Source organism: Vigna angularis, chromosome 4 (assembly GCF_016808095.1).
Source record: "Vigna angularis cultivar LongXiaoDou No.4 chromosome 4, ASM1680809v1, whole genome shotgun sequence".
NCBI classification, from domain to species: Eukaryota; Viridiplantae; Streptophyta; class Magnoliopsida; order Fabales; family Fabaceae; genus Vigna; species Vigna angularis.
Window position 1 is genome coordinate 5,093,169 of NC_068973.1, and position 26,730 is coordinate 5,119,898.

Genomic DNA, 26,730 nt, shown 5'->3' on the forward strand with positions numbered 1-26,730 from the left:
TAATTTATGTTTTTATGGTATGACGTTAAGCGACACTAATGTGGCCTTGGGCATAAGCTTGGTAGGGAACATTTCAAGTCCAGGACGCTGAGCACCAGGTTTGTGCCACCGAGCGGCCAATTATATGAATGTTTTGGTGTTGAGCAGTGGCTTTGTACCATTGAACGTCACTTTTCCCTACAAGTTTGGACCCCTTTTTCTTTATAATTTGCTCGACGAGAGGTTGGTCTTGCTGGGCGAGAAAAACTGCGAGAGCTTTGCACTAAGCGCCAAAGATTGGCGTTGAGCGCACACATTTGCAAGGACTTTGGCACTGAGCGTCAGTGCAACTTTCTATGATTTTTCTAACTTTTATGGTTTGAATGGTTTGTTGTGGACTCTATGCTTGCTTATTATATAAATTGTGATGCTTAATAGATTGATAACGTGATTGTAAGTATGTATGGCTTTTATTCATGTATGACATATGATGATGATTGGTTTTGCTACTGATATATGTGTTTGGTGTAATTCCATGAATCTAGTGGAGAGATTTTAGTGTGTTGTTCAATCGTGTATATATTGATGTAGAGATTCTGAAATAGGAGTTATCGTAACACTTTAATACGACTCAAATTGATACCTTTAATATAGAAAGGGTGATTAATTGCAAAATTTTTTTTTCTTTTTTTGAGTTAATTTTAGATTATATTGTTTTAATTATTTAAAATACATTCTTAAAATTCCTAAGTTTCAATTTCTTTTGATTTGTTCATTAATACAGCTCATTTTGTTTGAACGAATTTTAAATTTACCAAATAATAAACTACTATATTAAATTACTCTCTTAAATTACCTAATGGATGTTATTTTCCTTTACAAATAACTTTGAAGACAATTTGTTGAATAATTTATCTGTATATAAACTTTTTATTTATAATATTAAGGGTAAAAAATTACATTGTAGTAAACTCTATAATACATGCGAAAATTGACAATAAAAAATGATTTAATTAAATTTCAATTCCTAAAAAGATTAGATATTTTCAATTAAGTCTTTGCTATTTGTTTTTATTGAGGACTCAAATATTTTATATTTTTCAATTAAATCACTCTTATTTAATTTTTCCTTTAAATATGTTACTTAATTGTTATCTTGCCTCATCATTTTACTTATATTTTCGTATTACGAAATATGAAATTTTATACTTAATACAAAATGATATTGCAATGTAAAACTATAAGTGAATTTTATTATTTTGATTGAAATTATGTTGAATAACAATAACAAATCTATAGAATGACAATGATGGAGACATTCCCTTAGTATACCATCCATGATGATGTAAAAGATATAACAATTTTGAATCTCAATAGACTAAAAATTAATAAAAACTAAAGTGAAAATACTCAAATTTATGAAAACCTAAAATTCAGTTAAGCCTACAAAATTGATGTATTTTTTATCACCATATTTATCGATTTTTGTCTTGCAAATTCTTGTTTTATTGTTGATAATTATTTCTTTATTGTTACTACCTATATGTTTCCTGTTATTTAAATATTCTCGGCTTCTAAGTTTTTGGTGTCATTATTTCCCCAAAAGGGCATTTAGTATAACTATTACTGCCCTTGATTTACAAAACTTTCGTACACATTTTAGAAATTTCCTTTATTTAAAAGATTTCAAATCAAAATTGCGTCCTTATATGAATCGACGTGAAATTTTAAATTTCTACAAGTATATTAATAAAAATGATATTAATATAACTAATTCCTTTCGTAAGTATATTTACCTCTGACAAAATTTAGCATATTTAAATTGAAAATTATACTTAATTGTTAAGCTAAATAAAAAGAACCCAAAAAAATATTTTATTATAAAAAATCATTGAAAACATAATCGTACCACAATGTCAGTATCTCAAAAAAATAATACAACTTTGTAATACATTATCAGATCGGCAGTATCTATAATTGCGCTAATGTTCACCGTTTTAGCACAATTATGCACCTGCTGGACCATTGAACTATTATTTAATCACGGAAAATATCATGTCTACACCTCTCTGTTATATCCATAACACTTTCAATGGTATATGTTTGACATAATTACATTGCGAAGACTATGTTGCTCAATAAAAACTAAAAGAGTTTTGAATTTAGGGTGGTACTTGTGAGAAATCCAAATAAAGGACACAAATTGGTAATCTCGCTATAGATTTCTGGAATTGTGTACATATCCATGGGTGAAGAAGCGACGAGAAAGATTGGGGGTGAGGGAAAAACTTAATTCATTCACTAAATCATATCTATTTCAACTTAACATTACAATTAAGGAGACAAACCAAGAATTCTGAATATCAACATCGACTGCTACAAAACTTGTTAAATGACCAACCACGGCTGCACAATGCTCAGAAATGATACATTACCTTGTATACCTCCATAGACCAACCAAAGGCCTGAAAGAAAAAGGAGAAAATGGAATTCAGCTTTTATATCACAGCTAAGGAACGATGTTGTATAATACTCTCATCATCTAGTGTGTATGATATAATGTTAGCATGTGACACTTCTGACAAAATTTTAAGATCTGTAGAATTAATATTATTTATTTATCTTAAAATGAATGTTAGAGACAAAACAAATAATGATTTCAAATTTTAGAGGGATGAAAGTTAAAACAAAAGAATTATAACGACTACAACCTAAATTCACTCATTTTATAAGATTTAAAAAACAGTAATCCCAAATTTCACAAATTTTAGAGGGATGAAAATCAAAGAAAAATGCACTACATCCGAAATTCACTCATACTATAAGAAATAAAAACAGTAATTTCAAATCTCACAAGGGCGAAAAATAAAGAAACATGTTCATTTTACAGGAACTAAAATTATATTAAAGTCAAATTACATTATCGATGCAACAGTGATGAATCACCCTAGTCCCTCACTAAGAGCCCGATACTAATGGCTTCCATGGCTCCCTATTTGACTTTAGACTAATCAAGATAACAAGAATTCTCCTGTAAGCTATGAACAAAATGTAGCAATAATTTTACCTCAATTTAGTGTTACACAAAAATGCAGAGTGAAGAAGGTTTAAATCACCCCCATATCTTCCACAGTATGTTAGCCTTCACACGGAAGCAATTGAGTTGCTACTTTACAATATAGTTTACTGAACAGCATCATTTCCAAATCTTTTCACCAAGAATTCATCCAGCTGACCCCAGTTTGGGGTATCAGATTTACTCAAATCACCCAATGGCAATGACCGTATGCATTGGAGAATATGCTTGACATCTCGATATAACCTAGCAAATGTGGAAAATTCAAGAAAAAACAAAATTACTCAATTTTTCTGAAGTTCCGTAAAAAGTATTTCTAAACGACTTAACATCAGAGAAGTAAATACCTATTCTGTGCTTGAGGAGTGCTAATATCAAATTTTGAAAATGCTTCTGAAATTTGTGAGTGAAATATAATGACCACTTGCCTGAAAAATAGCAAACTTGAGAAGTGAGTTGTAGGAATTCAGATGATGTCAGCATATTTTACATTTAGTTTTCTTTCAATGCAGAAAGTAAAATTTCTGCTTTCTTTTTCATTGGGCAAATAAGAGAACTTTATTTTGAAATTCATCATAGAAAATAATGTATATTCAGGTCATTCATCACTGTCACCTTTTCCCTCCAAACTCCATCCAAAAATATACCTAAATGGTTATATTACAGTAATACTAAATCAGTATCATACATGTCTTGATCTTCGGATATAATATTTCAACCATGGAAAAAAAAAAGATTGCTTGATTAGACGCTGAATGATTAAACTCAAAGCTACTGCTACTTTTCTCAGAGCTAGGTTCCTTATAAACTAATTATTGATAAGGCATAACAAAGAAAATAATCAATCAGCTTATGTTACGTAAAAATCAATTTATTAGAATTAAGAACGAATTTGACCTAACTCAATTTTAAAAGCTAGCTTAATAAGTGAGGATTGTACAATAAGGAGTACTTTAACCATATATCTGAAGTGGGTTCTTAATCTTAACCTAATATAGAACCCATCATTTTAATATCCCAGCATACGAAACTACAGGCACAATGTTCAATAGTGTAATCTTGATTATGATCTTTAATGAAAGTACAAGAATAAGAAAAATGGAGATTTCTACAATTCTTACCCGAAAATTGCTTGAACATCTTCTTCATTCAAAGTTCGAGATAGAACACGTTGGAGGTACCCAACTTCCTAATAACAAAGTCCAAAAGTAGATAAGTTCCGATTAAGAGATTGCTTAAAAGACAGGTGGGGCACAAAAGTAGAACTCAAAAATGATAATTACACGTCCTCCTACACCATTTTCAACATATATATAAAGACTAATCACAAATTTGCTTGCCTACAAGTGTTTATTAAATCCTTTGTCAAACAGTTTATTGCACATCTATGAGAGGTTTATCTCAAATTTGATAGTGCAACAATCACTCTACTATTTATCAGAAGAAAAACCTAGTGAAGTGACTAGTGAGCGACCTTGCTCTTTGGGATATTCATATTTATGCTTTGAAGTACCAGATAGGAAGATACTATTAAAATCTCGGTTAACTTTAAAAATTAAGCAAAAAGGAAAGGGCAAAGGCAGAACACAGGCATTCTAAGAATTTACATATAATTATTTACCTTAGTAAGGGACCGAGCAAATTGACTAGGCTGAGGATCTGCATCCTCAGGTCTATTCCAACTCTCAACAATTTGAGGCAACCCACGTAGATGTACTAGTAATCTTTCTCGCATTATTTGAACTAATTTACTATGTATTTCATCTCTGTGAACTTTATAATCCTGGAATGGAAAAAATACAATAGTAATGCAAATGTTATAACAAATACATTCTCAGAAGTTCTTAAAAAAGCAGGGCAAGAAAAATGAATAATTTTTTAAAATTTTTTGTACATATATAAAATGTATTTTATTGGAAGAAAAAAGTAAAAAAAAACAAAAATAGGGACAAACAACAATATCCTCCTAAACGGAGAAACCAAAAAGAATAGAAAGCCTGAGGGTTAGCCAACAAAAGCAGATCCTAGAAAGCCAAGTTTTTGTAAATATGTTTGAACACTCAAGGAAGAATAAATCAAATTCATTCTTGAAATTTCACTTAATATGGCTTCATCCCCCTCATAGTATGGACAAAAAAGATGAATGACATAATTATTAACAGAGACATCTTATACAATTGACACAAATGTGGAATGAGGAATAAAAGAAGAAAAACAATTTTTAAGGAAAATTCAAAAAAGTAACTAGCAATAATTGGTACAGATGTGCAGACAGTGAAACTAGAGTCATCACAATTAACAGCAACACTTGATTTTCATTGATGACAAAACTAAAAGAATTCGAAAATCTCCTTAGAAAAGCACTAATTTTCTTCCGGTTTTAGTTTTTTATGTGATTATTATAATTTTTTTCAAACATGCTTTTAAGCAGAAAAAGTCAAGTTTGGGAGAAAAAATAATCTAATGTATGATATGATATAATAGGGGACCATATTCAGAGATCCTTATCATTATTCCTTTCCCTAAAATCAATTTTTGATAAAGGCTGCAAAATCTTAGCTATAGACCTCCAGAACAGTGAATGCAATTGCAACTATAATTTCTTGTTCAAGTCGTGTCCTCTCTATTACTACATTGCCTCCTCAAAATATTTCCTTTTCCATTCAGATGATTAAAAAGGGGAATCAGAGGAAACACAATTAAATGTAAAAACTCTTCCGACTTGTTCAACTACAGGTAAGTTTTCACTATATGAACAGAACTGTCAATACTTCCAACAATCATTCAAAAATCCTACCTATGAACAAAACGTTTGAATAAGTCTAACAAAGGACTAAAGGAACAAAGATTAAATAAAAATGAAGCACAAACCTGGGCAACCCGATCAATCTCAGAAAGCAATAGTATTTTTCTTGTCTCAGGTACTTTGAGAAAAAGAATCTGCCGAATCTCTTATACCAGAAATGTAGAACAAAGTTATAAAATTAATCCATATGATGAAAAACAATACAATAAACTCATGAAACGCATTAAAAACTTCATTTAGGTGAGTGAATTTGTACCAGGAATAATAGCATGTACGAAACTAATTACTTGACTTGCCAATGCCAGGTGTTTAGATGTGATGGACTTCAAACCAGACACCTGCACCAGAACTAAGAATTAGAAGACACTAGAATGAGAAAGCTCCAAGTAAATTGAAATGGGATCATGATAGACCAATGAACTGGGTAGAGGGAGGAACCCAGTACAGGAAAAATAGGGAAGCAAACTGTTGCAAAGCTACACTAGTTGAGGCCACCCCTGACCACAATGTCTAAAAAAAGACTACTTATGGAGAGGCTGACCAAAAAGACTGAGTGAAATTGGTGTGGAGCTATTGAGAGAGTTGCTCTTAGAGGGTTGAGATCCTACATAAACTAGAAACATAACTTAAGTAATGCTTACAAGTTGGTTAGGTAGAGTCGAGTAAGACCCAATACCCAAATTTTAAGATGGTATCAATGTTTATCCTAGTTCTGTTATTAGGCCACATGTATTGCAACCCTCTAGACCCACAACCCCAGGCGTGAAGAATAGTGTTAAAAATTCTCCTTATTTTCAGTCACCTTAGGACACACATTCTCAAAAGGCTACATATAGAGGGGCTAACTAGATAGATTAAGTGAAGCATCAAAGTGCGAAGCAATTGAGAGATCAGCTATTAGTGGATTGATACCCTATATTGATTACAGACACTCCCTAAGTAGTGCTTATGAGGTTTTGGTAATTCTCACCTTACAAGATAGTTTTATGAGGTTCAATTAGACCCTTTAATTTATTGTTTAAAAGCCAACATTATCTAGCAGTTTTCTCAGTGAGCAGAACAGCAACACAAGGGGAAATTATTCAAGTATATACTCCCCCATGCTAGGCTATACAGAAGTGAATTCCTGAGTTACTTGAGTCTTACCTAGCTCCAACCAGTTTCTAGAGGGAGGGAGAATCTTGATACAAGTATACATGTGTACATAATGAACAAAAGATGTTCACAGATATTAGATATAATGTAAATTAGTATTCTTATCTCATTGTAATTTCATTTTAACTTCAGAGTTACTGTGCCAGTCATTCTGTTAGTTGCTAAACTCAAAAATGAATCATACAACCTACCTATACAAGGTTTTCATGACTCTCTTCCTCAACCACTCCAAGTTTGAGAGGAAATATTAGAGGCATTTGTATTTATTATCCTCATTGTAATTTTATTTGCATTTCAAAGTTAGTTGGTGTATCTATCATTTACTTAGCAACGAGTCATACAACCTTCCTGTTGGAAAAGTAATTGTAGAGAGAAATGGTATACATTTATGTCAAGTCCCACTATTGGACCATTATGGAGCACCCATCTCACATGTTCTGTTTCTCTCTAAATCCTCCCTCTTTGGATCCATGGCCTACATCCAAATTTTATCAGATAATAGGTCAAAAGCATTAGGAACTGAGAAAGTGTTTAGGCTTATTAGAAAGGTTAAATGGGTGGAGAAAATTTATGAAATGAGAGGCAGTTTGAGAAAGCATTTAATGGTTTATTATTTTTCGAAGTGGCTATCTATTTAGCAGGGTTCAGTGCGATTTAGGAAGTTGTGATAGTTTAACTGTTTTCTGCCAAATAGCAGTAGTTATTTATCACTCAAGCATATTCAGAAAATACACTCTTTGTTCTTCTCTTCTCAGACTTCCTATTCTTCAAATGATAATTTCCACATTTCAGTTTCTCTCTCCTTTCCATGTTTCTTTGATTTCTATTAACAGAAATGAGTATGTTGAAACAGATGATTCAGTATAGCCAAATGGATAATAGATGCAATAAAAGTTATATACTATGAATGTCATTGATGAAATAGGCATGTAAAATGATAAACTATAGTGTGACATGTGGAATGGTACCAGTCACCCCTTTGTGGAGGGGGATAGGCCAAGAGGGACACCATAGAAGATATGGTGCGAGACTAGAAAGATTTGGAATTTTAAATTACATTAAGTTCCGAAAATTTGGATACAGGATCGAGTACAATGAACCTATAATCCATATAGCTGAAAGTATTCGGTGAGAATAAGGCTTGGCTAGTATTGTTGATTGTTATATTTGTGGTCTATACAACATATACTTTATTAAAAGATGTGTGAAATAAATATAAGACCTGGCTAAAAAGACCAGAAACGCTTTATGGTACTGCAAGTTGAACCAAAAATTAAGTGCATAAAAAATGGAAATGATGAGGTAGACAAGCAGGCATAAGATAGAGATTTCAGCTAAACCAAATGGAAGAAAGTTCAATTAAAAGATGCATAAGAAGACCTAAAAACATAAGGAGAAAATATTAAAGACCCACATATATCTAAATGGTACAAACAGTTTTGAGAACAATACTAACAGTACCTGCATAGCACCAGCCCCAAGAACAAGTTGGCATGTTCTCGTGTTGAAAAACTTCAATATTTCTACTACACGATGAACAACTTCCGAAGAAAGTGTTGGCAAAAGGTTGTTCATATCAATGTACTCTGACAACATCTTCAGCAATATTAAGCCACTAGAATCAAAAATAGCAAAAAAATCCACTGTAAATTATTTAAATGATGACAGCAAAATCAAAACTAGGATAAAAAAATCACAAAAGACAAGTGAACCTCACAAATAGTAGTATATTGTAATAAAATAATAAAGCCTACCAACACAAACATATTCAAGAGACAGAGAGAACACTGCAGAAATTCAAAGGGACAGATCGTGCAACTAATTGGGAAAAGAGAGAAGTCGAATCTAGATAACTAACCAGTTGACCATGTGATAACCAACACCTTTGTAATTAAGAGCCTGAGATGCAGATTTTTTGTGGTCCTTCTCAGTATCGTTACTATGTGCTGATGTAATCCTACCGTGACCTTTATTTGGTTCCACTGAATCATCAAGGGATTTGGGTTTATCTGATGTTTCATTATTCATAGATGCTTCAATGGAATTAGCCCGCATAATTTCATGTTCAGCACTGCTGTTTACCATTGGCATAGAATCATGGTTAGTGACCACACCATTGTAACTGGTTGAATTATCATCCTTGGTGTCATTAAAGTTCTCAGATGTTAAATTATCAGACGCAAAAAGCATATTGACAATGGATTGAAATTCATCAGGAACATCTATCTCCACCCAGGTTTCCTGGTCAAGAACTGCCTTAATCTTTGACATCTACATGCATAGAAGCAGTCATTAACAATGATATACAGAGATTTCTGGACGATAAAAACCCTAAAAAAGAAAAATTAAAACTAACCCGTGATTCATGCTGAAAATCAACAAAAGCCTTGGCCTGTGATTGCAGTGTCCCACGGATGCTGTATCCCAATCTCCCACCAATCTGTTAAAGTAAGAATGAAAATTAATCAGGAAACAAAAAGCCAAATAATTTGTATATGTTAAGTTTTAAATCTATATGAAAATACATACTTTTTCAGTAGCAGTAATGAACTCCTGGGTAATGTTGTATATGGCTAGAAACTCCTGCAATTTCAACCTAGGATGAAGAACTGCACGGACCCCAAGAAGCTTTGCCCATCTTCCATGAGCCGCATCACATGCTGCAAAGACGGCTTCTGCGTTTTCTCGCAATATATCAGCTCTGTTTAGAACCAGATTCTTTGAGAACATCAAACAAATGGGACGACTAAAGCACAAAGTTATTGCAGAACAGAACAAAAATCTGAAATGTATTCTATCTTAATTTTTATGATTTTTAGATGTAAGTGAATTCAAATGATGTCCCCAGTATTTTAATTTTTAAAGAAAGGAAAACCCTGGAAGTGCCATTTGTTACCAGCAAAAGGAAAATTCAGCACAAACAGCAAAATAGCAGCAAAAGGGTCTAGTATAGCTTGCATACTGACGTAATCGTTGAGGTGATCAGAAGTATTAATCTTGCATGATAAAACAAATTACTCCATATTTAATGTATCCACTATGTTATAATGTCATTCCCAATTGTTAAAATAATAAGTGATCATGAAGTTTGTGTCATCTATCACAACTTTCACAAGTGAATCACAGTAGTGAACATTCAAAAAAATGTCATCCACAGCCTTTAATAAGAAACTGAAAATATACAATCAAAAAATTAAAAAACGATATATAGTTTAAGCTAATGTGTATCAATTTTAGAAGTCTTCACTGCACAGGTGAACTCGTTAACATTACAATATGCTTATATTTCCAAACTGGATTATGTTGTTCAGGTGTTAGAGAACTACATAGTAGCAGTTATCAATTTATCAGAACAAAAAAAGGATGTTTGAAAAAAAAAAAAAATCTCAGACCACACATTACTTCCTTTCTAAATCTAAACACCAAAAAGAATCAGGAAAAAGCTTCCCAGTTTCTACTACAAGTATATCAGAAACAAGAACCAAGGTTTAACCTGAAATTTTTTGACATGTTGGAGGAGTTCACAGCATCAATTGATTTTCCCTGAAATGAAGGACCCTTGGCAACACTTCTTTGTGCTGAATATGGCAAAAACGTAGTACCATGAACCTCACTTTCTTGTGATGTTTCTGCAGCTGCAGCACCATGAGCAATAGCTGCCACAACTGAATCAGCAGCATAATGACCGTCACGATTGTTCAAAATCCATTCAATGGCCTTTTTCACTTCAGCAGCCCGCACTAAATGTGCCTGCAATCACTAAAAGGAAAAAAATCTTATTACATCACTCTTAAGACAACTGAGTTGCAAAATAATGTATAGCTGAATTCAGAAACCTGCATATGCCATTACTATGCTTCTATAGCATCCTACTGATTACTATGCCCATTCACAGCACAGCTAAAACATGATTTCACTTGGATTTAGAGATGGCCAAATATCAGTGAGTATCATCTGAGCTGATGTATCTGTATTTATAAAATTATGAGTACAATTATATCTGAAATAGGAAGGCTACAGCCTATGTTCCTTAACCTAAAGCTAGGTACACCCAAAAACCAAAGCTGTACAACAAAATAATATCACCGATTTCAACATTCCAACTAAGACTAAAGCACATAACTTGTATGCAACAAGCTTAGAACATATAAACTGAATTATAGGCCCTATTAAAGATTTTGAATGTGTGCAAGATGGCCATTAGTGTTAATGAACACAGTACTTAGCTCCTCGACAACAACTTTTCCCTCACAAAATTGACATGAATCATACATGGTTCTCTTATGTACCACTGGATTGGAGACAGTGTGAAGGGGGGATGATTATAACAATATAGTATCATCTACTCAACTCACAAAACTTCAACTCTAAACTTGACCTACAAATACTAACTACAGAATAAAAGGTTTTTCGCTTGAGTATAAGTAACATAGAGATATGCATTGAAATGTAGCAAAAAACAGGAAAATTAATTGGATTTAAAACTGAGATGTCATATTACAAGTTTCCAAGTTTAAATATTTGGAATCAATATTACAAAATGATATGGAATTCAAAGATGTCAAACACAAGATACAGGCTAGATGGTTAAAATGGAAAAAGAAATCAGAGATTGTTTGAGACCTACCAAACTCAAAATTTACTGTATTCCTATACATTCAGCTACACCCTATGGTAGTAAAGATGGCCTTTAAAGGGGAAGTGAGTGAAAAACGTAGTATAGTAAAATTGAAATTGTTCATGCAAGAGAAAAAGGTAAGAAAAGTAAAAATGATAATGTTAAGATGAAAGTGTGGCCACACAAGAAAAGGCAGGGTATAAAATGATTGTTCACAACGAATATTGGTAAGGGACCATGATGAAAAGATGGCAAAACTTTGGTGAAGGTGGTTTGGACATCTACAAAGAAGGCACTATTGTGCAGACAGTAGATAGCATGGTTTTTAGGTATGTGGGGAGGGAGAACAAGAAGGACATCAGAAGAAATTGTTAAAAGTAATCTAATGGTGAATAATACACCTGCAAATTTGGTCGTGAAGTGAACTCAATAGCATCGTGCAGTGCATGCAGTTGATCTCAAGTATAGTGGGATATCAGTTGCGTTGTTGTTTGCCTTTGGTTATTAATTACTTGGATGTTTGGCACAAGACTATGACTTTGGCTATTTACTTTGAATAAGCTTATAATTTAGATATTTTTTACTTCTGAGCATTTATATATATGTAGTTAACTTGTTTAATTTGTATCCAGTCTTCCTTCCTTCAGAAAAGAATTAATTCTTTTCAGGAACCAAACAAGGAAAAATTTGAGAGAAAAGAACGGAAGGAGGAATTATTTCGTTTAGTAACCAAAAGAATGTTAACCTTACCCAAAGGAGTAAAATACTTCACACTGGATATCCCAGCGGATTATACAATACAAAATAGGTACCCTCTCTCTTCACTAGGAGAGCTATTTATACCCACAATTAGCTTCCAAAATCTAACAATCTCCCCTCCTAATCTTTCTTCTAAGATATATACTTGTAGTCCATTTGGTCAGTTCGGTCTCCTCCCTAACACCATCCTACTATATGGCGTAGAGGTTCTGTGGTCGGCATGGGCCACTCCACACAATTATTTGGGATTCGTATCATGTTTGCACAGTTGCACCGAGTTAAACACATAATTTCACAACCAAGCTACATGATCTTCTGTCTTTCTCATTAATTTGTCTTGTAAGAAAAGTAATTCAACTGAAAGAAAACTAAGTTAAGGATAAAAAATTCCCAGAAACTCAAACACCAGACAAGACAAAAACCCCATAACGCAGCTAATGTAATGAGAATTCAATTACGATTTTATATTTACCTTTTAAAAATAAAGGTGTTAAGCTTCAAAATGAGACAGCAGAAATAAATCCTGGGACACAGCTAAAGGAACAATCATATCTCTTAAAACAACTGCTCAAGTCCTATGATAATGAGCCTCGTGTTTTGGGTTAAAATGCTTATAATTACAATATTTTAAATTATTTTAATTTTTAACATTTATAGTAGAGTAAATTAATCTGACATCCCTTAAGATTTTTTTCAAAGTACGCTTAACACCTGTTTTTTTCACCATTACAGTGGTCTCCCTTTCCAGGGCTTCTTAAGGAGATGCATATGTAAGGTGAAAAGAGATGACAATGGAATGTTTTTTAAACAAAAATGGAGGTCTGCGTAAAATTTCAAAACTGGAGTCTCAATGTAATTTGAAAAAACTTCAGGAGGCATTAATGCAATTTACATTTTATAATATAAAGTAAATTGAATTTGGACCATGCCCAAGCTTTACCAGAGAAGTCTTTAAGCCAAGAAAAAGTATTTTATAATTCAGACACTGGACATGAGTATATGACAACTGCCCAAAGAGTGTCAAAATTCAAAAAGTGTTGATCACATGGCACACTGTTTAGGAGCCGTGCTGGGCTTCCTAGCCATAAAGGCACATCATCTATATTATTAAAACTGAATACATTTCAAAAGACTGCAATATTCTAGTCTAGATGATCTAACAAATTAACAATTGCCAAGTATAAATTACCTGTACTATCAAGAAAATAGCACTCAAAAGATGAACAAAGCAGTCAGATGATAGGCTCCTCAACTTGCTAGCAAGTGATGCACCTCCACCTGAGTTACAATTTAGGATTAGCAAGTTGAAAAAAGAACAGATTCCACAAAAACACAGCACACTAGAAGCATTTAAAAGTATATCTCCTTATAGACAAACATCACCAATTACGCTAAAGAAATTCTCACCATCTGCATCTACAGTTCTGTCTCCAGAAAAGAACTCTGACTCTGAACCTCGAGAAGCAAGAACTGGAAGCAACTCAGCAACAGCAGTCTTAATAGCACTCTTCATATCAGCAGTCAGTGTATCTCGATAAGTTCTCAGAACAGAGGGGAGTTTAGCCTGAAAATAAGGTATTTTTAACCAAATTAAGCCTAGTACAGATCTTAATAGCACTCTTCATATCAGCCCTCAGTGTACCTTGATGTTTTATTGTCGTGTTTCTTAAAAGAACAAGAAGCTCATGCTATTAAAAAATGTGAAATCTCTTAGTATTCATTATACCCATCACAAAGAAAACGCAGATAAAAACACATCAAACATATGAGCAGCTAAAGGAGCCAGAAGAAACAGGGTAAGTTAAACAAGAAAAATCCTGTCTTGTACGCCCACTCATCCAATGAAACATTTCCATCTATACTACACTAATTTTATTTTCTTTTTGGCTTTTTATAGCTTAACAATGCAAATCTTACTTATAGATAGGAAAAGTTTTCCTTAAGGATATAAAATGTATGCACCAACTTAAAGCTACCATGTTTTACATTATGAACTTCAAGTGAGTTGGAAGGCCCCAAAAAATGCAAGATGAGCAATACATAAGTTGCAAGACTGGGTTAGAAGTGTTGTCTCGGTTGGTCTCTAATATAAGTTAGCTCATGGCTCATTGGAGTAGGTGAAGAATTATAGGTTTGTGATTCCTTGTATCAAAAGTCTTCTTGAAGGTGTTTCACAAAAGCATGTATAGTTGTGGTGAGTAGTTAAGAAACGTTTTTGCTTGAGAGAAAGGTGTACCAATATCAAACGAGCTTAAACTTACAAATTCATGTGAGTTGGAAGATCTCACGTTGGCTTGAAATGAGCAAGATAAGCAATATATAAGGACAAAGACTCACAAACCTATTGCCTAAAGATTTTGGACTGGAGGTAGGGGTTGGTCTCTTGTATGGGTTTGTTTATGGTTCATTGGTATCAAATATTCCCAGTGTCTCTTCTCGAAGAAACCCACAACTCTTAGGAGAACAATTTTTCCCTAACAAAATGACAATTTATCTCTATACATTTGGTTTTCTAATGAAATCATGGACCGGAGACAATATAAAGGTTGTTTGATTATCACAATATAACTTCATCAACTCAATTTCAAAAATTTTCAACTCTTGAAAGAGTAGCTTAATCCGTACAAGTTCATAGGTAGCCAAAGCCATAGATCTATATTCAATTTTCACTAGACTAAGCAACAACACATTTTTTCTTGCTCTTTCAAGAGATTATATATAATCCCTCCCATGAATACACAATATCATGTCTTGGATCTGATGTCAATACAGCCTAATCTACATCACAATCACATAATATTTGAGCATTTCCTAGAACCCTTGTTATAGATTTGAGAATGTGAATCACAACATTCCAGTGATCAATGTGAGAATTCTTCATGAATTGACTAACAACTCCATTTGCATAAAAAATATCAAGTCTTGTAATAAAGAGACAGATCAGTTTTCCCAGAGTTGGGTCCCTAGGACTATCAACGAGCTTGCAATTTGTCAGCCCTATCTCTTACAAAACCTTCCTTTGGTTAAGCCACTTTATTAACAAAAAAGTATTTAAGATAGTCAAGGTCCTTGCTCTGAAAATGATTGAATAAGTGCCCTTTTAGTTGAGGAATCCTAGTCACATTGTTTCTTATAAAAACTATATCATCAACATAGACCATTAGATAAACACACTTCCTAGGTAAAGTATGAGAATAGAAAACTGAATGATTTGTCTCATCTTGTTTAAATCCAAAGCTCTACATGGTAAAACTAAATCTAGCAAACCAACTCTGGGTGATTGCTTTAGTCCATAGAGAGACCAACATAATTTACGAGTTAGACCATACTCCCTTTAGTAAGAGGTTGCTCTATATAAAATTCTCCCTTAAGGACACCATGAAGGAAGATATTTTTAATGTCAAGCTAGTGAAGTGACCAATTATGAATAGTAGCCATATCAAGGAAGAGTTGAATTGTGGTGATCTTGACCACGAGAGAAAAAGTATCTCCATAAACAAGGTCATAAATTTGAGTATATTCCCTGGCCGCAGCAACCTAACATTAAGTTGATCTACATTACCATTAGGCACAACTTCAACATAAACCTATCTGCAACCACCAGTCTTCTTCCCGAGGAGGAGAGGGACAAGCTCCCATGTGTCATTGTTTGAAAAAGCCTAAATTTCATCAACCATGGCTTGTCTCTATCCAAGATGATCAAGTGCCTCATGGATAGTTTTAAGAGTCGCAGTAGTAGACAAAGAGAAAACAAAAGAGTATAATTGAGATAAATGGTGGTAACTCAAAATGACAGAATGCATTTCCCAATAACAATGGGCAATCTAAATTGGAGTCATAGGAAGATGTTGAGGATGAAGGATCCATGGTATGGGAAACCATTATAGGAGAACTAGAATCACGAGAAGCTTGAGGCTGGTGAGACAACATCATGTAAACATCATTAATATGGAAAACTAAAGCCATTGTTTCTTTGTATATAGTAGCTCAGAAACAGAAACGTTCTATGTGGCATGAGATCTCATACAAAGTAATTTTTCTGCTTCGTTTATTCTTCTATCAGTTGCAAGAAAAATAAGTACTATTCACATATCTTGAAGAAGGGATAAAGGACAACAAAACCTCAAAAATACAAAATGGGAAATCTTGCTGCACTGATCTTACAAAAAGTTATTTCTCAAAAAAAAAAAAATACTCAAACTTCCAAAACTAGCCTAAATAATAATTTAGTCAAGAAAAATACTACTAATTACTTACAGTTCTAAGCAATCCAATTACTGTAGGAAGCAGACAATCTTTGAAATTATTGCTTTCCTCTTCTTCCAACTTTACCTGATCAAGAAACAGATTAGATCAAAAACAGCATCCTAAAATTTCACAACTATGACTTTACATTGAAAAACTTTCGGCTACTCAATCATTGGACTAAAGCCAAAACAGAGTACTACATTAATTGTTGTTCAGTGTGTAAAAATTAAGTCATAAAGAATACAAGCTTTTTTTTTAATAAAAGATCTCCAAAAGCATCTCGGCATACAAGTAGGGATGACAAATAAACCAGTCCCATAAGTACTGTCAAAATCAGTCCCGATTTTGACAAAAAATCCCCATGTTGATTGGGTATGAGTATAGATATGGATAATACCCGATTTTTTTTAATTGGGTACAGGGATAGGAATGGGTATGTACATACACATCTCACTGCATCCCTATTTTAAATTACTAAAATACCCTTAATTTATTAGGTAATCTAAAATACTTACTCTTATGTCCTTTGTCTCTTTTCATTTGAAGAACCCTTCTTTTGTTACACAATTTTCATTCTCTCTCTCAATAGATCGACTCATTCGATATCCATCAACTTCACTCAGATCCTACAGTATTTTCTCTCTCATCACAATTCCAAATACACATTTTCCACTATATGGCTTTCTTCAAACGATGTATTACATATTAGGAAACATATACCTCAACTTTACCAAATTAAATTGTTTAGGGTTTAGGTATAACCTGCCCCACCCATTGCCATCGTTATTATTAGAAAGTGAGTTTATGCCTAACTCATCCCCACAAAACCGGTTTGTAAGGTGAGGTTTGCACCTCACTTATATATTATCATTTGGCCTTATCTCTAGTCGATGTGGGACTTCCAACACACCCCCTTCACGCCGAGGTATAGACATCTCGTGCGTGATAGTAGAAATTGGGTGGTCCGATAGCGGCCCGATTGCGGGTGGAAGAGAAGAATAGAATGCCCACTTAGAACTCGCTAGGATAGGCTCTAACCATGTGAAAATGGTATTGTATTGAATGAAATGGTTCTCTTACATGTTACATCCCTTCTCCTTAATCCTATACTTATAGGATTAAGGGAGTGGTACACACCTCACACACACTCACATACAGCACACTCACAACTCACATCTAAATACAAAAACAATAATTCTAACACTCCCCCTCAAGCTGGAACATACAGATTGTATGTACTAAGCTTGGAATAGATGAAATCAGTGTTGAACTAGATGATTTATCTTCAAGAGTGTGAGGCAAACATAGATGGACTAACAGCACCTTGTGAAACTTCAACTTCAAAAGTGGATGAAGAAAAGCAGTGGTGGCCAATGACAAACTGCAAGGACTGATTCTCCAATCAATGATGGATGAGTGACGAGATCAACAGTGGTAGCTGAAAGCTAAGAGCTACAAAACTGCAGGGACTACACTAAATCTTCATCAATGATGGCTGGGTGACGGGATCAACAGTAGTAGCTGAAATCTACAAAACTGCAGGGACTACACCCATATATATGTGACTTGCAGTGTCTTGGAAACGTACTCCCCCTTAGTGTGAACGGCGGAAATGTGGAATATCACAGTTGCTGGACCACTAAAACAAAACACAAGATTAAGCTACAATGCTGAAACAAAGGCATCAAAGATCCAAATTGAAGGTCCAAAATTCTTTGCTGGACAACTCCCAAGTGGTGATACGTAGCAGTGTATCACAAGAAGATCGGGCTAACTCTAGCACCGAACAACGGCTGTGCCGAACAGCAGCAAATAGTGCTAGAAGATCGGGCTAACTCTAGCACCGAACAGCGGCAAACTGTGCTAACTCTAGCACCAAACAGCAGCAAACAGTGCTAACTCTAGCACTGAACAACGGCAAACAGTGCCAAACATCGAGCTAACTCTAGCACCGAACAGCGGCAAACTTCGCTTGGACAACGACAAAACGGCGCCGGACAGCGGAAACGGCACCTGGACAGCGGTCAATAGTGGCTGGACAGTGGTCAAAAGGCGCCTGGACAACGACAAACGGCGCCTGGACAGCGGCAAAAGATGCCGGACAGCAGCAAAACGGCGCCTGGACAGCAGCAAAACGGTATCGGAAAGCGGCAAAACGGCACGTGGAGAGCGGCAGACCGCGCGGACAGCGGAAACGGCACCTGGACAGCAGCAGACGGTGGCTGGACAGCGGAAAACGGTGCCCGGACAGCGGCACACGGCGTCGGACAGTTGCAAAACAGCGCGTGGACAGCGGCAAAGGTGAGGTTTATGCCTAACTCATCCCCACAAAACCGGCTTGTAAGGTGAGGTTTGCACCTCACTTATATATTATCATTTGACCTTATCTCTAGTCGATGTGGGACTTCCAACACACCCCCTTCACGCCGAGGTATAGACATCTCGTGCGTGATAGTAGAAATTGGGTGGTCCGATAGCGACCCGATTGCGGGTGGAAGAGAAGAATAGAATGCCCACTTAGAACTCGCTAGGATAGGCTCTAACCATGGCTCTGATACCATATTAGAAAGTGAGTTTATGCCTAACTCATCCCCACAAAACCGGCTTGTAAGGTGAGGTTTGCACCTCACTTATATATTATCATTTGGCCTTATCTCTAGTCGATGTGGGACTTCCAACAGTTATGTACAAGATTGCAATCCCAACTAGGTTGATGCCGGTCTATATCGATAGTCTACAACACACCTATATATCATTAAGAAAAAAGAAACAAAAACAAACCTAGGCTAGCATCATTTACCCTTCTATCATCACTTGACTCTATTACTCATCTATGTTCCAGCACAAACAAATTTGGATTTCGGATTTTGAATTCTTCATGTGTATTTTCCACAAAGATCTTTCTCAAATGCTGACATTCTAAATTAAATAATCAGTCTCTCAAAAATTAAACAATTCCATCCCTGACAAACCCACTTGAAACTTTTGTACTACCCTCCTAAACACAGGTCTTTCTTAGACAGAGATCCTTCATAAGATTAACAAATATGATTAAATGTTAAAAATTCATATACCAGCCACAGCTTTTCACCATACATCTGTTACATGCAGACTAACACTGGAACCAGTAGAGTAGGAAAATAACGAACTTTATTCAAGAACTCTAATCTCAGTTCAGCACCAGAGTGACAGCAGAACTAGATAGGCATGAATGCTGAATAAAGAAATGGCCTTGTGAGGCCTAATATCTCTTCAGCTTAATTTCACATAAATGAGACCCCCTTAACCTCGCTCAACCATCCTATTTAACAATCATACCTCCTCAAATTTTAGTTATGCACCTGAAATCAGTAACGTTTAATTCAAAAGGTTTTGTTCAGCCGCAACTTTCCTACTTCTTCTCTCAGTCCCCCTCACAATACATGCCAATACCAATCATGTGCAGGTTTAATAAGAAACAGTTACCCATTTGTTTCTGCACTGCAAAGAGGCTCTTTTATGACATAATCTGGTTGTGGTTCTCGATGAACCCAGGATATGTCCTTTCCCCTTACAGATTATTTTAAAAGAAAAATAATTTTTTACTGAGTAGAAAAGAGGTTATGATATCATTGTACATTGCAGGAGAGTAATGTAAATATTTTCCAGGGTGTCTGTTTTCCCATTTATATGTCAAATGGTGTTTAATGGACCCCTGATCCTTGGTAGTGCCCATTTCAAAGGAATTTCTATAACTGATTGATATCCAAAGAGATTGTGAGTTTTGTTGCACTCATGAGCCATTTCAAATGAGATAAAAACAGTATCTTAAAAGACAATACATTAAGCATGCTGTTGCTGTCTATGAAGTTTACTACAAATTCTATACAACCAAAACATCAACGTTTACTTTTTCTTTAGTAAAGTTAACATATACGTGTATACATGAACTCCATCAGAAAATGTAAGTAGAGCCTATTGGCCCCCCGTGACAATATAGCACAGCTCATTTTGGCATATCTTGACCAAGTTAAAGCAAAAGAACCCCCCCCATGGGAAAGAGTACCCACTCAAAAAAAGTAACAGTGAAGATTTGAAAGATTTCCATCACATGAGTAGAAAATTAAAGAAAAAGCACTGAGAAAAATAAATGAAGACACAATCTTACTTCATCATCCTTTCCATTCATTGGAAGGGAGGCTCTTGCTTTAGCTTTGGATAAAATTATCCCATCTTTTTCTGCAGCATCTTGTAAGGAAGCCCGAATAAACTCTGCTGAAAGAATGCTACCAAAATAATACAATACATTACTAAATGTCCAGTACAAAATATAACTTTAGCCTTTTCTTTCACATATTTAAAATCCAATTTTAGCAATATATAAATAATAACCAAAAGTCAAGATTTCGAAGTTAAAAATACCAAGGGACAAACAAAGAAAACATGTTTAAAAAACAAAGAAGTTTAAAATATTTCAAAATAAGAATGGAATTACTTCCTAAACATAACTATTGAAATCATGATTAGTATAAAATCATTTGATATGATTTTTTACAACATTGATAGACTGAAGAGCCAATCACACACTAGCCGGAGTAACAGCTCAAATTGGCAAAATTATAAGGTTCGGTACAGAAACTGAGTCATGAACCCAATGTCTACTTATGATAACTATTGCAACCCAAAGCCAAAAAAAAAGCTGAATTTTCTGTAGAGAAAAGAATAATGATACATTGACAAAAAGCACTGTTCTTACTTAGTGAGGAGAGAAAAAGCTATTTTATTTATTTATTTCTTCCTATCTGTCCTTTGCCATTGAATGTGAAGATGGATAGAATAAGGAGACAGAACAAAGGTACAAACTTTGGAGATTGAACTAGAACTAGGTTAAGTTGCTACTGGATAGTAATATTCAATTTATGTCTTTGCAATTTTGTTCCATAAAATTATGATTAGAATGTTTTGTGATCAATCCCTGGTTTAAAATTATTACTATCAGACTTATGTGTATGAATACAACAATTACACATTAACTCTACGTATTTCAAGACATTTTTCATTGTGTCTAAATCTTATGACTCAATAGGTAAATATTGTTTCAACCCATCTAAGCAATTAGCTCAACCCTATTATCTTCTAATTATTACTCAGCTCCATAAAATCAAGAAATTAGAAAGCACTGCTTACTGAATTTTCAGATGCAATTAGTACATCATAAAAGGTGTACCTGTTTATGGATTCTATAAAGCCTATAACATGATCTCTAAGATGCCTAAAGCAATGTAGACCACTGAGCTCATCTCCATCCTGCAAAAGTTACAGGAAATGAACAAGATAAATTAGAACAGAGTGTTTTCTTCAACTGTCAAGAATCCCATCATGCTATGTCATAAACAGTCTACCAAAAAAACTACCCAAGTTCAACACAGTGACTGATATCAGCTAAGCATCCATCTCTAGTCTGATCAAGCTAAGTTAAAAACAGTATCCATCCCAAGACCATCATTTACAAGCAAACACATCTACACCATATTGCACAATGATTAAAGGGATACCAGTAAATGTTGCAAATCATCAGTCACATCTAGCGCTCCAGCACAATCTGCAGATGCAACAAGCTGTATCACAGCAAAACCACATCAACTTGAAAGCCTCAATAATAACTCAAACACGACCAAAGTAATAAAGAAAAGGCCAAAAACTAAACACATAAATGCCCCACACTGAATCAATATAGATTGCTAAACAAAAAGAAATTTCGAATGTTTATCACAGAGAGTAGAGGAATAATAAGTTCTAGAATTTTCTGTTAGATTCTGTTAGTGCTGAGTTGGCAATTTGTTAGATTGGTTAAGAGAAATTCTGTTAGAATGAGCACATGGCCTAGATTAGCTGTATATTGTTGTAATTTCCTTTATCGAGGTGCTGAATAGAATATTGATCCTCTTCCTTTGTCCTTTTTTGTAAGGGGTATCTCTGACCTCAAATACAAAGAATCAATTCCCCCATAATTTTGGTGCTTTCACTGAGAGTCACTCTTTAGTACCAGGGCTAACAGCACCCCATTGAAGAATTCCAATTCACAACCTAACCAGCATGATAATATTGTGCAGCAATTGACTCGTTTGCAATCATCTTTAACTGACCATATCGATGAAGTTGTCAATCAAGTATTAGCATTAGAAGGCTGCCCAATTGCAAATCCTTATGAATCTCCTCTCAGTACAAATTCCACTCAAGAATATTTTCCAAATCAGGACATTACTAGTTTTGACAGCCAATATCCTCATGGCTGAATTTTCAAAAAACTGTCATTTTTTTATCATCAAGCTACCCTGCTGAAGAATGCAACATTGTTTCTTCATTGCACCATGATGTAGTACCTATAGATGTATCATAACAGTCAGATTTAATCATGGATGCAATTTTTCCAATGTTTGGAGACTAGTTTCACTCTCATGGACTTTGACAACCTCGACAGTAAGCTTTTCAAACTTACCCAAACGTCCACAGTTGTTGATGATTACTTGAGCAATTTTGAGCCCTAGCTAACCATATTGATGGGTTGAATCCTTCTTTCTTGCGGAAATGCTTCATTTCAGGGTTGAAGTCAGAGATTAAATGCAAAGTCCTCACCCACCCACTCTACACCCTATCACAAGCGACAGGCCTTGCAAGATTTCATTAAGCTGTGTTTTTTGAACTAATTTTTTCGTCCCTTGCACCATTGGACATTCACTCCTATCCACTGCCGTTCTTGCAAACCATCACCCCCAAACAACTTCCACCATTGCTACCAACAGCACAACCTCAAACTTAAGTATAAACATCTCTTTGATGTCAAAATCATGGATCGCAAAGAGCATGGCATCTATTTTTGTAGTGAAAAAGAGTTCTCTTGTAACGACAATTGTAGAGCTCATTCCTTCTTGTTAGTGATCAAAGAGGAGGACATTCCACTTCAAGGTGCTGTTGGTGAACAAAATGCCAAAGGGGACATGAGTTAGGCAAACCTCACTCCCCTTTTAGAGGCCCAATTGGGCTCTCATACACTGGCTGGATCAAAGACTTTGGATCAAACATTGCGAGTCTTAGGGCATGTGGCTAGGTGGATAGTAGGAGTACCCACAATTTTACCCAACAAGAGAATGCATTTGCATTAGGCTTTAAGGGATTTCCACAACTCAGTTGAAGGTATTGGTTGGTATGGTGAGTCACTAACATGAGACCGTGAACGTTTCAATGATGATTTAAGGCCATTAATTCGTGGCTGACCTTTATGTAGTGGAGATTAGTGGTTCAAATATGTAAAGCTTCAACCTGACAAACTTCTGTTTCTGGTGTGAAGTATCACAAGTTCTCTAAGAACTTTTATGTCCTTATCAGATGCTTGACCGCATTGGACCCATGGCCTACATACTTACCTAGCCTTCCTACTCTAAAATTCACAATGTTTTCATTGCCCACTTTTGAAAGCACATGTGGGGCCCCCTCCCTACTCTGACGAGGTTCCATTGCAATTAGTGGACAACAGTTCATTAGTTTATCCATTAGCTACACTGGGGTTAAAGAAAAAATCTGTAAGTGGAAGTTCAGTTAAGACAGCTCTAGTGCACTGGCAAGGTCTTTCTCCGGATGACACTTCTTGGAAGAATTTGGATGATCTGCCACTTCCAACCTTGAGGGCAAGGTTGCTTCTGATGGGATGGTATTGATGTGAACATGCAGATAGGCCTAGACCAGTAGGCCCAAATGGATTGAAAAACAGAAAAGAAAGTCAGAATATGTTTATTACTAAGAGGAGAGGAATAATAAGATCTAGAATTTGATGTTAGATTCTGTTAGTGCTGAATTGGCAATTTGTTAGATTGGTTATAAGGAATTCTGTTACAATGAGCACATGGCCTATATTGGCGGCTTATCATTGCAATTTCCTTTATGGAGGTGCTGAACAGAATGCTAAGCCTCTTCCTTTATCCTTTCCGGAGGAGGTATCTCTGACCTTGAATACAGAGAATCATTTCCCCCATCAGCATTAATGACACGGTAATTAGTAATTAACAACCACCCTAAAATTCCCCAAATTAATATACAACCCCACCAAACTACAATAACTCTAAAACACAAGTTTCGCATGGGACAAACTCAGATACAATTTCATAGGTATTTCGGTGTTACTTATGTTGATCTTTACCACAAGCTTTTATTATGCCAGTTACTTATAGAATTCTGATTGGATAACAGCTCCAAAAGTATGTTAGGGATTACATCTAAGTTTCTCCTCTAGCCCTCACAATCCTACTCAACAAAGTTTCGACACTCTTCACAAAAACATCAACAACGGTGAAAAACAGAAACATCACAATCAAAAATGCAAAAGCAAGAGTACCAATTTGAGAGCTGAGAGGGCCTGGTTGACGTAGAATATTAGCCGGAGTTTCTGCAGGAGCGCCAAGAGATTGGTCCTGGTGCCATTGAGCTCCTGAATCTGGCGCGCGTCGTGGACCAAATCGGCGTCGAGAAGGCGAATGGTGTCCTTGAGATGGCGAATTTGCGTGCAACCGTGGAGGATCTTAGCATCGAGGTCCTGCAGCTGCCCCTGCGCCTCGAAGAACGAAGACGAGCGGAGCGAGATCTCCTTCACGAGATGGAGCTCCACAACATCGAGGTAGTGCGAGAGCTTCTCCTGCAGCGCAAGGTTCTCGGCAACGTTGGCGAAGGGGCAGGCGGCGCGGAAAGTAGCTCCGTCCTCGAGGCGGAAGTCCTCCTTGAAGTAGAGCGAGGGGACCTCGCGGAGGCAGGCGACGAGCGCCTCACCCTGGCCGGAGGCGGCGGCGGCATTGGCGAGGTCGTTGATCTGTTCCTTGGAGGTGTGGTTACGGATGTCCTCGAAGCGATGGTAGGCTTCGGCGATAGGGACGACGTAGTTGTGGAAGTCCGATCGGGAAACCTCGGAGGCAGCCTTGGCAACAGCGATGGGAGCGAACTCGGGCGGGGCGACTGCGGTGGCGGAGGACCACCAGGCGCCCCAGGATGCGGCATCAGAGGCGTGAGGGTTATTGAGGATGGATGAGAGGCTTTGAATGGAATCGGAATTTGATTTGGAAAGAGAAGCAGATGAAGAGAGGGAGGTGGGTGACCTTCCCCACGATTGCTGGGAAGGTGGGGAATCCATCACATTACGATTGCGATTTCAATTGAAGTCTTGTGACGCTTCCGTTGCGCTAATGTGATGGATTGAATGGTGAGTGTGGGTTTTTTTGGGGATCTGCGAGAGAAAGAGAGAAAGGGAAGTGTTGCTTTGTGTTGTGTTGTGTTGCTTGGAAATGGAGAACATACGGGATCGGGATCGGGATCTTCAACCCGAAACCATCAAACACCGGAGAAAAGTGGGTGGGGCTTCAAAAATTTAATCGCACCACCATTGTCCGACTAAGCCAACAACACATTACACTCCTTCCACATCTGATCTTATTTCTGAATATTAGTATAGAGAATTTCTTTTATCAATAACTAATTTTTGTAAATAGATATTATTTTAAAAATATTTATATTTATAACATGCTTATGAAATTCATATTATTCATATGCCAAAATCAACCATTGAGATTGTTCCACACCTTTACCGCATTTTTTTTCACGCAGAGTGTCACCTTCGAGAACCGTAGAAGACCATATTAGTTAAATAAGTTTAATTTCGTTAAAATGAGTTTATGAAAATATAGATACATTTATTTTATGAAAATGAGTTTAATTTCGTTACAATATTTCTTATGTAAAGTTTATGAAAAATGAGTTTAATTTCGTTCAAATTATCAATATTAGTTAAATATGAAATATAAATACATTTATTATATGTTTAATGTTAAGTAAACTATATAGGAAGGTTTAGGCTGAAAACATTTATCATCTTAATGAAGGTATTATGATTAACTTGGTGTTTAGAGTAACTATTTTCTGACTAATATTAAAACTTTAAAAGCTGTTCAAATTTGTAATAAGAAATATTAAGTGCTATAGTCTTAATTGAATTTTTAAGTTTAAATTAATTTATTGTATTTCGAATTTTTTTTCAAGTTTAATGTATTTTTTATTTGAGTTTTTTTGTGT

At 35.6% G+C, this 26,730-nt stretch overlaps 1 protein-coding gene across 1 annotated transcript; it reads right to left on the bottom strand.

The window, feature by feature from the left end:
- Nucleotides 1–1,903: 1,903 nt before the first annotated feature.
- LOC108318820 (vacuolar protein sorting-associated protein 54, chloroplastic) lies at nucleotides 1,904–26,105 on the bottom strand. The gene is made up of 19 exons (XM_052876986.1): nucleotides 25,010–26,105; nucleotides 22,176–22,238; nucleotides 21,848–21,927; nucleotides 20,789–20,906; nucleotides 16,651–16,725; nucleotides 13,801–13,957; nucleotides 13,583–13,671; nucleotides 10,510–10,766; nucleotides 9,546–9,717; nucleotides 9,373–9,456; nucleotides 8,875–9,287; nucleotides 8,478–8,631; nucleotides 6,118–6,199; nucleotides 5,927–6,006; nucleotides 4,677–4,838; nucleotides 4,177–4,244; nucleotides 3,403–3,483; nucleotides 3,047–3,301; nucleotides 1,904–2,444 (listed from the first exon to the last, which is right to left on the bottom strand). Exons 1-18 carry the CDS (start codon nucleotides 25,793–25,795, stop codon nucleotides 3,163–3,165), a joined length of 3,060 nt encoding a protein of 1,019 aa, XP_052732946.1. The 5' UTR covers nucleotides 25,796–26,105; the 3' UTR covers nucleotides 1,904–2,444; nucleotides 3,047–3,162.
- Between the last annotated feature and the right edge of the window lie 625 nt (nucleotides 26,106–26,730).